The following is a 16,509-nucleotide window of genomic DNA, read 5'->3' on the forward strand; positions in this document are numbered from 1 at the left end:
GCGGATGTTGTCGAGCACCACAGTCAGGGCAGATTCCGTGCTGTGACCCTTTCGAAATCCATGCTGCGATGATCCAAAAGACCAGAGGTTTCCAGAAAGGATGAAAGATGCTGGTGAAGATGGATTTCCTGCATCTTTGCTGGGGCTGGAAGCAATGAAATGGGGCGAAAATTTTTAAGCGCCTCCGGGTCCAGCGACGGCTTCTTCAGATGCGGCTTCACCACCGCTTTCTTCCATTGGGAAGTAAAGATGCCATCCCTCAAAGCCCTGTTCATGATCTGAAGTAGAGGGGGCAGGAGAGTGTCCTTACATTGTTTAAGGAGATAGAGAGGACAGGGGTCGAGAGGTGAACCAGACTTGGTCTTAGCCAAAAGGACTTCCAGTTCCTGTAAGGAAAGCGGGGGAAAGCTAGACAGCAAGGTCGAATTAGCAAGTCTAACAGACCCTAGGAGGGGAGGGATCAGAGAAGTAGGAGAAGTAGGAGAAGATATTGGGGCCCTTTGAAGCTCCAGGGCCGAGACAATATCAGCTATTTTGATATGAAAATATTCAGCGATATTGTCGCACAGCTGTTGCGAACAAGTAACAGGATCAGGGGTCTTCAGGGTGGTCAATGAGTCCACAATATTAAAAAGCTCTTTCGACGAGGTAAGAGCCCCGGTGAGGTTTGAGAAATATTCCTGCTTAGTTCTTATGACCTCAGCCCTATATTCCCTCAAAAGGGTTTTATGAATTACCCTATCCTGTGTGTTCCCACTAGTCCTCCAAAGTCGTTCCTGCTTTCTACAGCCTTGTCTTAATAGCCTTAAAGACTCAGCATACCAGGGGGCCGACGGCCTTTTTCTAGCAGTGTAGCGTAAGGAGGCAGGTGCAAGCTCATCCACGGCGGCAGAGGTGACGTTTTCAAACCTCCGTACCGCGGACTCCACATCCTCGTCCATAGAAATTGCCATGGTAGAAATTAAAGGAGCTAATAGCTCATTAGTAACCCTCCTCAGATTTTGCCTAAGTTCCATTTTGCTGGGGCCCTTTGGGATAATATTAGTAGGAGTGGTGTCCAATCGCAACGGAACAGCAAAATGGTCTGACCAGGTGAGCGGTATGGGGGCATCGGTGGACAGACACCTATCATTCGAAAAAATGCCATCTAGCGTATGGCCCGCCTGGTGAGTGGCACCTTTAACTAATTGCTGCAGACCACATGCAGAAAGGGTGTCTAAGAGACAGAGAGTTTCTTTTGCCTCTAGATTATCTAGATGAAAATTCATGTCTCCCAAGACTGTGAATGCTAAGCAGATGCTGACTAAAATCTACTCTAGGCCCCGGGGGTCTATATATGAGCACGCCCTTAAACGGGACGATATAGGATGCATTGATAGAAAAGTGTCGGGCCTGGATAGCTTCGTGGGGGGCTGATAGAGGGGTAATGCGGCACGAGTGGGAATCCCTATACACGGAATGGAATTCAATGAATGGAAGGATCCGCGCCTATAACCAGCACTACCAGTCAGCCACCATGCAAGGTTAGCATGGTGGGGTGAGGAATGATTTCAAGGAAACTGTGGGGCTCTGCTTGTGAAACCATTGAAGCTGCTCAAAATTGTACAGATCTGATCTAGGTTGAGAGAGGATTTGTGCATTAGTGCCAAAGCAGATCCAAACAGAAAGATTTCTTTATCCAAAGATGGAGAAGTATCTTTGATTAAAAAAAAAATTGCCATGAAAAGGAAATTAACGCTGTTGAGTTAATGATTTTACTGAATTCGCCACGGTCCCCCGCATCCGACCAGCGACCTCCGGCAGCAGATCATTCTCCTACCTCGCCGCAAAGACATGGAACGCCCTCCCCATCCACCTGCGGCAGACCCAGGACCTGCTGACCTTCAGGAGACTCCGCAAGACCTGGCTGTTCGAGCAGTAGAAGCACCCCCCCCCTCCCCCCCCCCCCCCCCAGCGCCTTGAGACCCTCACGGGTGAGTAGGGCACTCTACAAATGCATTGATTGAAATCATATTCCTGGTATATCATTATATCTTACATTATATTGTTTTCTGGATGTGGCCAAGGATGCCGGCCCAGAGAATAGCTTTCCAAAGCGTATTCAAGATGCTTTGAACAAGTAGTTGTCCATAAACGTTGGGCAGACAACTGTATGCGTGCCTCACTCTGACCTGGATGGAATTAGCTTGTGGTAAAATCGCCCTGGTAAACTCTGGTAATGTCCCTTGCCATTTGTCCCCATAGCAATGCTCCGGCAGAATTCAGGTCAGAATGTGGGATGCTTTGCATAACCTGAGTTACCACAGCTGAATTCCACACATGTTCCCTCCTCCAGCCTGTGCACTCTGTGCCAATGTCACCCGGAGAACCAGGCAAAATGTGCATGAGAACACATCGAAAGGAATGAGAATGATCTAGATGCAAAATGCATCAAAGACAATTTGTAAGGTACATATGATGGAAATATCCCTGTTTTGTATTCTTGGAAAGGATCAGTTTTCCTTTGCAACTGTTAAACATTCATGTTTCTGCTGCCAGAATAGCATGAATAGCAGCATTCCAGGCTCACACACAGAAGAGAGCATTCAGCACAACCGTCTTTCTTCTCACAAGGACAGGAACAGCACGCCGAGCAAATAAGAGCAAGGAAAGCATTTTTCACGTGCTTTATGTGAATAAAGCGAGGCTTTTGGTTATGTGTGAAGTGTTATGCTTAACTGGTAATAATTGCCTGCATTGTTATCTCCCACAAGCCAGCAGTTCTCTGCAATCAAGGGCATTCAGCACAAGTGCACTGTACATTATGATGTTTTTCAGTAGCACCAATAGGGAATCTGTACACAGTCCCCATTCTGATCAAACATTTGTTTCCCAGCCACTCACCTTGTGATTCCTTTAGGTTTTTTTCCATCCAGAAATGAGGTCCCCAAGCCCACCATGCTCACTGTTCAACCACATGATTAATGCTCTCGTTCAATATTAAGAAAAAACTGAGAGTGGTGAGTTGGGATGGTAACATTCATCCCAGTCCCTGGTTAAATCTATAGACACCATTCTATTCCATCGATTTTTGTACTACTACAAACAGGAACCAACCATTTGCAAGTGGGACTTACTCGTGCTCCAGTAGGAACATTTCAGCCCGATTTAAAATTTCATGGCCCTCCAAAATACACCTCAAACACGCCAAGACCAGTTTCAGCCTTGTTGAACTTCACCTGTTTTTTTTCTCTTAGAGTTTTAAATAGCGCAAAAAAGACCGGAGACGTCGGGTATCAGAGCGCTTTACATAGCACCAGTTTTGTTACAGATGGACACATTCATTTTTGTTAGGCACAGGGAGATTAAGTGATTTTCCCAGAATCACAGGATGTTGAGCGTCCCTGCCGAGACTCGAACCTGGTTCCCCAGCTTCGAGGTCGACCACTCTAGCCGTTACGCTACATCCTCTAAATGTGAAATATAGCAGAAGGAAAATCATCATGAGGCTCTGAAAATGTTATTTTCCTGAACGTGACATTACACTCATATCCTAATACCAGATTACATATGTATGGTGAACACATAGAGAGAAATTGTAAAACATAATGGCCACTCATTCCATGTTCTACTTACAGATTATTGAGAACATGGTGCAGTGGCAACTGAGCGTGAGTCTAAAACTGAGGGGCATATTATCAAGGGGGTTTATCTCCGCTTTTTTGGCTTTAAAAGCCAAGAAAGCGAAGATACAATTATCTCCCTATTACCTAGCTGTCGCTAACACCAGTTAGCGACAGCTAGTAGGAGATAGCGACCATCTTGGGCCCCGCTTTGCATGTCAGTGAAATTTATCACTAATGACATGCAAAGTGGGCGTGCCAAGATGTTAGCGACTGGAAACAGTCGCTAACATCGCTATCTCCTATTACCAAATTTTGTAGATATTTGCACTAAGCGCGAATATCTCCAAAAGCTAACACCTGCCCCTGAGCAGTTCTTAGCCATGTTATCCAATGGTAGGTGGATAACATGGCTAAGAGCATTAGCTCGGTAATGCATGAATATCGCTGACTTTTCAGCGATATTCATGCATTTCGGCCGATTTTTATCGCTTAGGAGATAAACCTTGATAATAGCAAGGTTCCTAAGCGATAAAAATCGCCGCAGCTCGGCGATGAAAATATTGCCGCTAAGCCAACATAGCGATAATTCTCGCTAGTTGTTGGTAATATGCCCCTGAGAGCCATAGAAAGTAACTTCAGTAAGTATGTCGGACAATTATATGGCGCATGCTGCACTGAAGCACCTCTATGCACACGGGTCCCTAATGCGGTGGGTCATTCAGAAGAAAAGGTTGCAGGGAACAGTGGCGGTATACTTCCTCATCATCCAGCACAGGAATTAGTCACTGTGGTCTCTATCACTACGTGGAATACACTAGGGTGGGAGGGGAATTCACTAACATTTGGTTCAACTCAGCAAGACAACTTGATGCGCTGCATTAAATTGAGAGGGCACCGACACTAAGATATGGCACATTCCTGCTCTCTCCCTGCGCTGGCGCACTTGTAGCTGCCAAGCAGCAATGCAGGCTCCCCTGACCATGGTTTCACTCAGGATTGTATTTGTGGAGGAAGGGACACTTTCCTGCACAAAAGCAATATCCTGAGGCTTTTATGTCTTTCTATGTGTGCAGCAGAATGCAACACATGTAGGAATACGAATAAATGAGGAGAAATAAATATATTTCTCCTCGTTACTCCTCCCACTATTTTGACACAGTCACAGGTTTACTAGTGTCAGTAAACCTGGCAATGCACAATGGGAACACCCACACTCCACCCATGGATTTCCTTCACAGGGCAGAGTAACACAGGACAGCAACCTTGTGCCTTGTGTTACTCCAAATTTACTATGCCATGCCGAGCCATGGAAGAGGACTGCATGGCATAGTAAAACTCACTTAAGGGCTTATGTTGCCCTTTTGTCACTTTGCGTCCGGCAACAGCAATGCAAGCCTTTAAAAAATCTGACACTACAGCAAAGAGGGAATGGAGATCCTCCACCATGGATTCACAGGAATATTGATGTCAGATTGTAGTACTAAGAAAGCAGACATCACAAGATATCACTTAGGTTACTTTGCAGTAAAAGCAGCATATGCTTGTTTAGGGTGGCTCAGAATTGGAGAACATAGGGCTTAGAAATTGCCCCAAACATAATCCAGTATTCACCACTTATATTGCCTTGCTGGATCCCACTACAATTTGTAGTATTTCTCAAAAGTCAATACTTTTCATGATTTACAAAAGATAATAAGACCCTAACCTTCTGTATCACTGGCTCCATGGAACACATGTTCAGAGTTGACTAGCCTTCTTCACATGCCATTTCTGGGAGTGAGGTGTACTCTAACTTCTCTTTTGTCCTGCATTCCTGCTGTCAGTAACTCAGATGCCTGGAGTGCGAGGTGGGCATAGAGTCTGCAGTTTAACTTTTTTTTATTTCTTTACCATGCACTTTTTGGTGTAGAAGAGGTGCACACAGGATTATGTTGTACCCACTTGATTAGTTTGTAATGTGAAAGCTAACCAGCATTCTGTCACAGAAAAACCACTAAAGCATCCTAAAAGCCTAAGGGACACAATCTCAAAGAGGCAGCTCCCCCTTAATGGCGGAGGAGCGTCGCCCTACTGAAAAATAAAATGATAATAAAAGCAGTGTATTTTCATTTTATTGTTCTTCGTGAACCAATTGCCAGCCTTAGGATGGGGCAAGCCATCCTGATGGAGCATCACTGAGGGTGGAGGAGAGTTTTGCACTGTAAGTGCGCATGCCTGTTTGGCCGACCGTCTTAGAACGGCCAAACCAACATGCACACTTACATTTCTCCACCAAGCTGTGTTGCACAGCCGGGTGGAGAAAAGGCACAGACTCCTAGGGCCTGAGCAAGCGTAAGTTCTGCTCGCTTAGGCCAATCATGGCGCTGCTTAGAGCAGTGCCGTGATTGGCCCCTGGGAGCCTGTGCAATGTGCTCCGCGTCAGGAGAGGAGAACCAAGGCAGAGACTGCAGTGGCAGGTAAGTGGTTTTAATTTCTTTTTTCCCCCTTGTCCACCCTATTCCTCCTGCATTCCCCATTGCCCCACTGCTTTCAGGTTAGAGTAGCCACCACCACAACCGCAGCTACTCTCAGATCCAGTGATAGGGCTTTCAATGGACACTCGAAGAAGTGGAGCCAAACTGAAGATCATTTAACATCACAAATTCGTTACCGGGATTACAAGGGCTGTCCATAGGCTACATAATCCTGTTCCAAAGCTTGGGATAAGGACTCAGGGAACTTTCTTGAAGTGCCTAATAGCTGAGTAGACAACACTCTACCCATCCTCTCCATTCCAAATGCTCCTTTAAACACTAATTGCCAATTTCTTCAACAAATGTTGTATGTTGTGAGTGAACTCCACCACTGGTGACATTATCCCCTCCAATAGAGATGGAGATAAGCTCATTTGTTCTTCAGTGTTTTAACATTTCTAATCAGCTTCTTCTTAATGCAACTATTCTCAAACTGGCATGCCCTATCCTTGTGTTTTATCACCAGTCTTCAGGTACTGTCATCACATCACTACTGATAAAAACTGAGTGCAAATCTTTTAGTCTTGGAAAACGTCAATCAGGACTTCAATCTTGGAAAAATATAGTCTTGCATCATTGGTTAGTATTCTAGATTAATATTTACCGGTCAATTATTACAATGTAATTCAGCCCACGCTGAGATTCTGAACCAATGCTTCACCAAAGAACTCCTCAAGACAATAGTTTAGAGCCACGGCCCTCGCCTATTCACAGCATTCCACGACAGGCTCTGAGGCCCCACCCACTTACAAAAAATAATTTCCGATCCTGAAAGACTCTCGCTGGAAGCAACGGGGCCCCGCACAGGAGACCAGGGGGCTGCGCGGATGGGATCACGGAAATCCAAAAATAAAACCTTTTTTTAAACTTCAGCCCTTGGTGGGGTCCCTCTGGGAACACTCCTCCCCTCTACGAGCTCCAGGAGGCCAGGGTACCCTTATCCTGCCTCTCTTATACCTTACTTTTTTTAATTTTCAGGACATGGAGACCAAGCATAATGAGCTCTCTTTGTGATACTAGTAGCAAAATAAAAAGCAGTAAGAACACCAATTCACTGACTTAGTAAAACCTGGAACACAATCCAAACTCAGTTGCTCTGTAGCTACTCACCTTTATCTGTTCTGGCCAGTACCAGGTCCAGGGCTTCGAGGAGCTGTAGCTGCTTAACCTGGAACGTTTTGTCAAAAACTGGTATTGACGGCTGTCCATCTGAAAGGGGAACACATTTTAGCAACTTATCAGCAAAATGGCTTCTAGAACCTGTAATCAGAGTCTTCCTTTTATAGCAGGATTAAAACTAATGAACATTTCCTATAGTGAACTCAGCTGCTATACAATAGAATTATGGTTTGTAGTACTGGCAGGCTGATTACTTGAAGACATTATCGCAAAATACAGAGCAAAATCAGTGCATTACATTTGGATTGTGCATTTAAAAAGGTTTGCCTCATATTCCAATTTAGCCATTAATTTCCCTTTTAGTGTCAATAGAATAAAACATTTCCACACTCCTGATATGTTGTTCTTTTGTGTTTGCTGCCTTTGGGCAGTTGAGTAGCGAATCTGTTCTATAATGTTTGATGTTCACTAACCTAATTGACCTTTTTGCCTCTTCATGTTACCGATTTGTATTAGCAGAATATTTACTTTTAAATATTACAAAATATTGTAGACAATATATTGACTATCAATATAGTGATGTTTTCGTACACACGAACACATATGTATATATACATTACCTATTGGCGGTCGCCTGTAGGTAGTTATAGTTAGGATGTTGTTTCCATAGGAAGAGTGTTTTTGATTTGCCAATAACTTTGGCATCGTTTGACAAATCTTTCAAAATGTTCAAAACTTGTTTGCCGCTCACTTCAGCTGCTGTCTTGAAAAACTATGGGGGATCCGTCAAGCGGGGTCAGAGAAAAAGGGGGTCAGAAAACACGTTTTCTCATTTTAATGTTCATAGAAACCTCAGTCACGGCTACAGCCCGAACTGCTGAACTGAATGACACCAAATTTGGCAGTAATGTAGCTATTGGTCCAGAAAGCGACCTTTTGTGAAATAGTCTAAATCCGTTCAGTAGTTTTGGAGTTATTTAAAGAAATTTCCAGTTGTAGATATAGGGAGGGGGTAGATCTGCGACTCCTCCTGATCTCATGCTGAGATCTGATTGGGTGCCAATTCATCAAACCAGGAAGTGTTAGAAGCCATCTTGTGGAAAAAAGATTTTTTTTAAAGCACCCGGACCACCTGGTTTGGGGAAGAAGTCCACTTTAGTCCTGAGGCACTGAGGAGTAAAGTGGAATTCATTCCTCAACCAGCAGCGTGCCAGGAGGTGCATTTGCAGAATGCTGGAGAAAGGGGCTGTGGCCTCCAAGTCTTCTCAGCAGTCCCACTGACTGGGACTTACTGGAGGTAACAGAAGAGATTCCTGGACCCCAAGGACTCTCAGCATCCAAGGGGTCTTCAGTTCCCAACCACCGCTGCACCGGGGGCGTGTTTGCAGAGAGGTGGTGAAGGGGGCGTAGCCTCCACCGACTTGCCAGAGGTTTTTTTATTATTCTTTTTAATTCTTTAAGGGAGGGGAGCTGTGTGACCCCCCTTACTTGGGCCATTTTTGGGGCAGTACATTTTTCATTGGATGTGGGTGGCTGCGCAGCCACCCTCTGTGGGCTGATTTTGGCCCAGGGGATCCCATCCCCCGGGCCTGGCCTTTTCTTAAACGTAATGGGTCAATGCCGGCCCCAGGCACTCCATCCCCCAGGGCCTGGCCAGTAGTGTGGGTGCCCTGGTCTGACCCAGGGCACCCACTGGCACAGTTGGTGAATGTGGGAGAGCCGGAAGGCCCCCGCCATCCCTGCCGGCTCAACACGTCCTGTGGCATTGCTTTTACACATAGGGAGTGGCTACCATGCTTATCTTTAAGCAAGCGAGAGCAAAAGGCTTTTAAAAAAAAGTAGCCTGGGGAGGTAGTTGACCCAGGGGCATTAGCAAGCTCCGGGAGGGGGCCCATGCACCACCCTCCTATAATTACAAATGCTTCCAGGACCTGGCCCACCTAGGGGCCTATAATTAATGAAGCACGGGAGCCAGCCCCTCATTTATTTATTTATTTTTGGTGGTATTCGTGGATCCATTAAAATTGTTTACTAAAAATGTCTTTTGACCATGGACCCCTCCAAGAGGCCTAGGTGGTTAGGGTTTTATACCATGACCCCTTTTCTTTTTAAAAAAATCTTTTTTCTGTTGTTTGGTTCAATCAAGTCACAAGATGGCTTCCAACACTTCCTGCTTTAAAGTACTGGCAGCCAATCAGACCCCAGCTTGAGATCGGGAGGGCTCACGGACGCACCGCGTCCCTATGTATACAACTGGATATTTCTTTAAATAACTCCAAAACTACTGAACGGATTTACACCATTTCACAAAAAAAGTCACTTCCTGGACCAACAGCTACCTCTCTGGGCAGTGCGATGCCTCTGTGGCCGGAGCCGCCGCATATTAATTCACCACAAAGTCGCTCAGACATGAGGCCGCACACCAAAGCAGGTAAGGCATCAATCCTTTATTTTCGAAACATGCGGCTTCTCATCCCATCATGAAGTCCCGTGGCCTAACGCCTTTCAAAGCCTTCACGCTACTTCTTCAGAGGCCTATGTCTTGGAACCATTTCAGTTGTGTTTCTCCATCCTCCCCTGCGTGCTTTTTAAATGTTGCTGGCTTCCGGTGTGCCCTTTTTGTAGAATCTATTTCGATGCACGCTGGGTTATGTAGTTAATTTACACATTTTTTTTATCCTCCAGTGGGTTTGGTTACAGTCATTTCAATCTAGGACATCGTTCAACAGCCCTCCAGTGAGCTTCTGGATAAGACTTCGCATGTTTAATTAAAGTACCTGCAGCGCCCCAAGAAATAAAAATTGTCACTCCTGCTGGTTGGTTTCTGAGCAGTGAGATCCCTCCGCGGCTGGAGTCGCCATGTAGTAATTCACCACAAAGTTGCTCAGACATGAGGCGGCACACCAAAGCAAGTAAGGCATCACCCCTGTGAAAATAGTTTTTTTTTAATCATACAGTGGATTTGCAGACCCTCCTTGAACCTACGGCAACGTAAAAAAAATACAAGCTCGAGCCAGTTTCTATTAAAGATCCCTCCGGTGGGCCAGGTACGAGGGGCAGTATGATTTATGGGGCGGGGGGTGCTACTCCCTCCCCATGCCGCCACGAGGCCTGGGGGACCCCATCCCGCCAGCTAATAGGTTAAATAAATGGAAAGGGAGCTGCATGGCCCCTGTCCCTGAGCCATACCATGGCCACAGGGACCCCATCCCTCAGGGCCAGCTCAGTGATGGTGTCCTGGGGTCCTTAACCCCCAGGACACATCTGTGTTCCTGCCTGTGAGTGCAGGCAGGGAAAATGTAAAGTTCGCCCACCGGGCAGAAGCACAAAGCTGGTCCAGCCTGGTAGGAGAACAAAGCATGAAAATGCTTTGATTGCTCCCACCCCGGGGGAGCAAAGGAAAGCTGTTCCCACTGGGTTGGAGCAATGCCAGCTGCTACTGGACCCATGATGGGTGCAAGTAGGCGAGCTGGTGGGGCTGTGGGGGGACTGGTCCTCCCTGCAGCCTCCACCATGGGATTAGCAATGAGTTGCCGTGTGTGGGCACCAGAGCACGCCGTTAAAAAAGACAAAAGTTTTGGTGTGCCCCAGGTGGGTAGTGGGTCATGCCACAGAAAAACAAAACAAAACAAAACTAAACTCTAAAACTCTAAAAACAACAGAACTTCACCAGCTTTAGTTATCTCAAGTACCTATAACTCATGCCCTATCATTCATAACATCATTGCAACATTTGCAATAAAATTCTTGAGAAAACTGTGCATGGCGGGGGTACCAGTAATAGTAACCTTAGGGCACTTGAGATAACTATAACTGAAGAATTCTGTGGTATTTAGAGTTTACAACGTTGTTTTGTTACTGAACATTTTACCTAACTATAACGTTACTCTAATCTTAAGTTTTTAATGTGACTACACATGTACATATGTCCACAATCCTGGCACCGTAGCACCAGACAAACGGGACAGCACTTACAGCAAGTTTCTCTTGCTGTAAATTTTATTTGATACAATAACCCCAACGCATTTCAGTTTTCATGCAGACGTGATCACGGGTAATTTAGTAACTTACCAGTGTAACTTGTATTTCCCTGTGGCAAATTAGCACTTTGAAACATATTGCACTAAGGCACATTGTCACTTTAAACCTTGATTTTTCCCTGATTGTTATTAAACTACATGAACCTTCTTGCATGGTGAAGTATAAAATTATGTTATCTGACACAGGGAAATAAAGGTTGCACTGGTTAGTTAGTAAATTACTCGTGATCAAGGTCTGCGTGTAGAACACAACACGCACCGCTGATATGTTGAGCGCCATTCCATATTGGGACCTAATTACGATGTCAAGCGGACTTAGGTCCGCCCAACATCAGTTTCAGTCATGGGACTCCCCGACCGACCAATTAGGATGCGACGAACAGTGTTTGGTCATTCTCCTATTCTTCACAATGGGAGCATGCATTCCGACCATAGAAAGGTGACACAACATAGAAGAAGTACAGATTGAAGAAACTGTGAGTACCAGAGGGTTTGGCGCATTGACCATGTGCCACATAGTAGTCCTCAGATGTCCTGAGAGGATTCCGGTAGAACTAATCCAGAACAGATCCATAAACATGAGGCTCATGAGAAAAATTCATGAGCTTCTTTTGTGGGACATGATCATTATGTGTATGCAAATATGCTGTTAAAACATATTGCGTAAAGTTATTTTTAGGGAGAGGTTAAGTGCTGTCAATGGTAACATTATATTGTGTATGTTTATTGCATGAAAAATATAAACAAGATTCACATACATTCTGCATGCTGCAATGCCATGGCAGATCTACCATTGTACTTTTTGTCCTACAATGTGACTCCTGCCATAGATTCGGAAGCTGCTTTGGGGAAAAAGAGTACCTCAAAATAATGAACAACACGAAGTGCTGTCCTTACCACACCACTCGTACAGTGGCTGTGTTGGACTTGGCCCTTTTAATAGGGTCATCCCTGAACTTTTTGCCTTCCTCCTAGCCATTTTTCTGACATGGTGTTGGTGGTTCTAGGACTCTGGGCACTTTAGCACTGCTGTCCAGTGTAAAGTGTGTGTGCTCTTTGTGGTAAACATATTACGATTGGTCTACACCTGTTTAGCATATTTAAGTTACCTGTCAGTCCCCTGTAAAGTGCTATCTCAGATTCCCGGGGCTGGTAAATTAAATGATACTGGTGAGTTTGCAGCACTGATTGTGCCACCCACCAAAGTAGCCTTTCAAACCTGTCTCAGGCCTCTGCCATTGCAGGGCCTGTGCATGCAGTGTTACTGCCGCTGTGACGTGGCACCTAAAGTGCGTGCCATGTCTGTGACCCCCTATTTAACTGCATGTCAGCCACCCCTAAGGTAGTCCCTTGCTAGCCCTATGGGAAGGGTGCATTGTAGGTAAAAGGTAGGACCTGGACCTTAAGTGTGTGACATGTCTTGGTAGTAAAAACAGCCATTTTGTGTTCTCACTGCTGTGAGGCTGCCCTCCCATAGGAATGCATTGGGGATCGCCTGATAAGTGATTTGGTGGTAATTCCTCATATGAGTGGGGCAGCGTGGTCAAGTTTGGTATATTTGGAATAGTGATAATAACTGCTACGCAATGGTGTGCACAGATTTATTATACCTGTTTTTGAAGTGCCACTTCTAGAAGTTGGCATTCCTGTGTGCTATGTGTCTGCCTACCTGATGTTTGGTGGTGTTTGATGTTTGGTGGTTTTTATATAGCGCTCTGTCACTCCAGGGAGCATCCTGGCGCTTTGTCTTCATTGCTGACCTGATGTGTATTGCATGTCTGGCTTTGGAGTGACATAGGCTGGTGAGGTCTGTGTGGCTCCAGGGAGGGCAGGGTGAGTCAGCACTAGGCTGAATGGGAGATCTGCATTTGGAGAAGTGGGGGGAGTAGTTCCCTGACCCTGAATAGGTCTGTGCCTGCCTAGGTGAATGATGGCTCCACCCCCTGTGGTGTGTCTGATGACGAGCCCCCACCTGACAATAGGGAAGAGGAGCCATGTAAACAGAGTGCTCCAAAACCCCTAGTACCAGTTGAGACTGGTTCCCCCTAAGCCATGTGCCAGGGCAGGACATACAAAGCAAATGGTGTATAAATATTGGGGCTGTGATCCCATGAAAATGTTGTGCTTTTGTGCTTCCTTGCAACCTGTTGATGCTGGGCCCCAGGAGGAACCACCACAAGGGACTGCCTCCCTGCTGGAGGGCCCTGTGAGCTGGCCTGCCTGGGCCCAGCCTTTGCCCTGGAACTGTGGGGGCCTTAGCACCTCGTGGGCACTCTATTTACTTTTCCAGGAGGGTGGGTGACCTGCAGCACTGTGCTGCATGATGATTTAGAGGGAATCACGTGTAGGGATTCCCCCGAGCTGCTGGGAGACAGCGGGAGCCCACTCCACATTTTGTGTTTATCGGCAGGAGCCCACCCCGCGTTCGTGCAGCCTTACCGGCGGGAGCCCACCCCGCACTGTGGGGAGTTGAGAACTGATATCGGGAGCCCACCCCACAAAGGTGTTTATTTACGGTGGGAGCCTACCCCGCACTTTGCCAAGAAAAAGAAAGGAGCCTCCGAAAGGCACCGCCGTGGCCCGGAAGTCAGGCATCTTGCTTGGTTGGGGCAGAGGCTTCCGCAGCCAAGTCCCGGAAGCTGGCGGCCAGCCGGAGAAGAGGCGGAGTGATGCCGCCATCCAGCCGACCATGTTGGCAGGAGAGCGGGCTCCCGTGTGCTAGTGGGACCCCACCGGTCACCTAGAGGAGGATGGTGCCTTGCCCCAGCCCAGGTAGGGCAAGAGAAGTCCGCAGAGCGCTGATGAGTAAGGCTGCTGAAGAGGGGTTAGTCTGGAGCTGCGAGGGCTCCCTGCGCAGCACAGTTGGTGCACAGAGAGGTGTACCGGGAAGAGTCACGTGAAAAAAGCTCACGGGGCTGTGTTCTTTTTGGGGCACTTGAGTGTTTGGAGTCCCAGAGTGGGGCTCCCCAGGCACAGTAGTGCCAGTGCCCTTATTGTCCTTCACAGCTGCACCACAGTTGCGGGCAGCTGCAACGTTTGGGCAAATTGTTTGTAGAAGTCCCAGTGGGAGACTCAGAAGGCACAGTGGTGCCAGGCCTAATTCAGCTGCACCGTAAGAGAGCGGGCAGCTGCAACGTTGAGGGCACCACTTTGGCCATATAGAGCAGCTGCCCCGAGTGGTAGTAGGCATCTGCCCTTACAGGAATCACTTATGGTGTGTGTGCTCTAAGTTTGGGGGCATTCTTCAGAGAGATTAGCCCCGAGACAGAGCGGCTCCCCAGGCACAGTGGTGCCAGCGCCCATTTCCCCAGCTGTACTGCAAGAGCGCAGGCAGTTGCTACACGGGGGCATTTTGGTTTTAAGGAGGAAGAAGTGAGATACCCTCCTCTACCCCAGCGCATTGGCAGCCATAGGGCTACTTTAAAGGCCCACAGTTTACGCCCTGACATTCTGTACAGAGAGCATTTTGAGCCCCAGTGAAAGGCCAGTTTGCCTGGGGTCATTTTGGAAGGTGATGTATGCATCCAGGGAGTGTCACTAAGGTGTCCTCCACATTGTGTTTTATTGCATAATGTGTTTATGCTTGTGATGCCCATGGCGTAATGGGTTTATGCTTAGGAGGTTTATGCACAATGTGTTTTGTGCCTAATGTTATTGCCTAATGTAGTGATGCAGACATAATGCGGCTATGTTGCTAATGATAATGTGATATAATGCTGAGGTCATTATTGTGCCAGTAGTTACTAGTTGTGTTTTACCTTTACTACTTGTGCCTATGATGATTCTGACAGTGGCCCGATTAGCCCTGTCACATGTATATAATCCCCTGTAAAATATTGCCTGGTGCCAGTTGGCCCAGTGTATATGTGTGGTTATGATAATACAAAGGCTATTTTTGATATAACCTTGTGAGGAGTTTCTTTTGTGGTGTGCCTATTGTGTTGCTGCTGTGTGTGTGGGTTGCGCAAACGCTTTACACATTGCATCTGAGATAAGCCTGACTGCTCCTGCCAAGCTACCAAGGGGGTAAGCAGGGGTTATCTTCAGCGTGTAACTCCCTTGCCCTGACTAGAGTGGTGGTTTCTGCCTGGCTTAGGCGCGTGCCCTAGCCAACCAGAAATCCCATTTCTAATAGGCTGAGATTCCTAGTTTCAGATTCACAGTGAAACTCAACCCATCTACTTAAATCTAAGCTTGAATATACTTAATTCAATTTAAATAGTATAATTAATTTGAAAGTAAATCAAACTACAACTTAGTCTGAAAGCCCACAGATGTATACATTAACATTAGCAGTTACTCACTGACCATCTACCAGCAAGACACCAGCGTCCGTAGAAACCAGCAACGACTGGCCCCAAGAATCACCAGAGATAGCTTCATGAGGGAAATTACTGCAGAAGCATTGAGATTCCCAGGGCTTGAAGAGAGGGAAACAAGTAACATAACAAAACACAGTGAAAAGTACAACCTCATACACAGGTAAAGTACATTAACAACACAATCATGTATGCAGGGTAATATCCCAAGATTCACTCACTCTCTCGTCTGCCTCTCCCGCCACTCGATTGCCCTCTGCCTATGTCTCACATCTTCCTATTTCCTTGCACATCTGCTCATTTCCTCCATATTTATCACTTTATATCTATCTAGTCTTTGTGCCATTTTCTTACCCCTCTTTTCTCTATCTTCCTTTCATCACTCCTCCTCACTTCATCTTTCCCTATTTTTCTCACTTCCTCCCCTCTGCATGTACGTATGTAGATATATGAAGCACAAGTTAGTTACAAACCACCTGAATGTTGTAAGACGAGAGAAGTTGCTTGCTTTTGCAGGTGTTGAGAGGCGGAGGAGGAGAGCTAATGAAGCTAAAGAGTTGTGAAGTGGAGGGGAGGGTTATGCGACAGGGAGGTGAGGAGGGAGGTGGCAATTCTTCAAGCATCTCAATCGCCAGGTTGATAGAGAATTGTGAGGCATTGTTTGAAGAGATTGTTCTTGGGTTATTTCCTGAACCAAAGTTAATCTAGAACCTGATGACCTGATTGTTTTAGAGGTGGGAACATATCCTGAGCTAAGAGCTCAATGTGGAAATTTTAACAGTTTTTCTCTGCCAATAACACAGACTTGGACCTGATCCGCTGCTCTGTGGGTGGGCAAAAACTAAAATGTAAGGGCTGGGTAATATTGAGGTAAATGGGCTGCCCGGACCCCTGAGAATGCACTCCTCAGCAA

At 46.4% G+C, this 16,509-nt stretch overlaps 1 protein-coding gene across 1 annotated transcript in view; it reads right to left on the reverse strand.

Moving 5' to 3' along the window:
• GARNL3 (GTPase activating Rap/RanGAP domain like 3) overlaps positions 1-16,509 on the reverse strand; it is a 1,031,878-nt gene that overhangs the window by 71,037 nt on the left and 944,332 nt on the right. Inside the window, exons 18-19 of the mRNA XM_078641846.1 lie at positions 15,586-15,697; positions 7,229-7,327 (exon numbers count right to left, since the gene is read on the reverse strand). Coding sequence (XP_078497972.1) covers positions 7,229-7,327; positions 15,586-15,697 — 211 coding nt within the window. The remainder of the gene's footprint in view (positions 1-7,228; positions 7,328-15,585; positions 15,698-16,509) is intronic.

Source organism: Lissotriton helveticus, chromosome 5_1, assembly GCF_964261635.1.
Source record: "Lissotriton helveticus chromosome 5_1, aLisHel1.1, whole genome shotgun sequence".
In the NCBI taxonomy this organism is placed as follows: domain Eukaryota; kingdom Metazoa; phylum Chordata; class Amphibia; order Caudata; family Salamandridae; genus Lissotriton; species Lissotriton helveticus.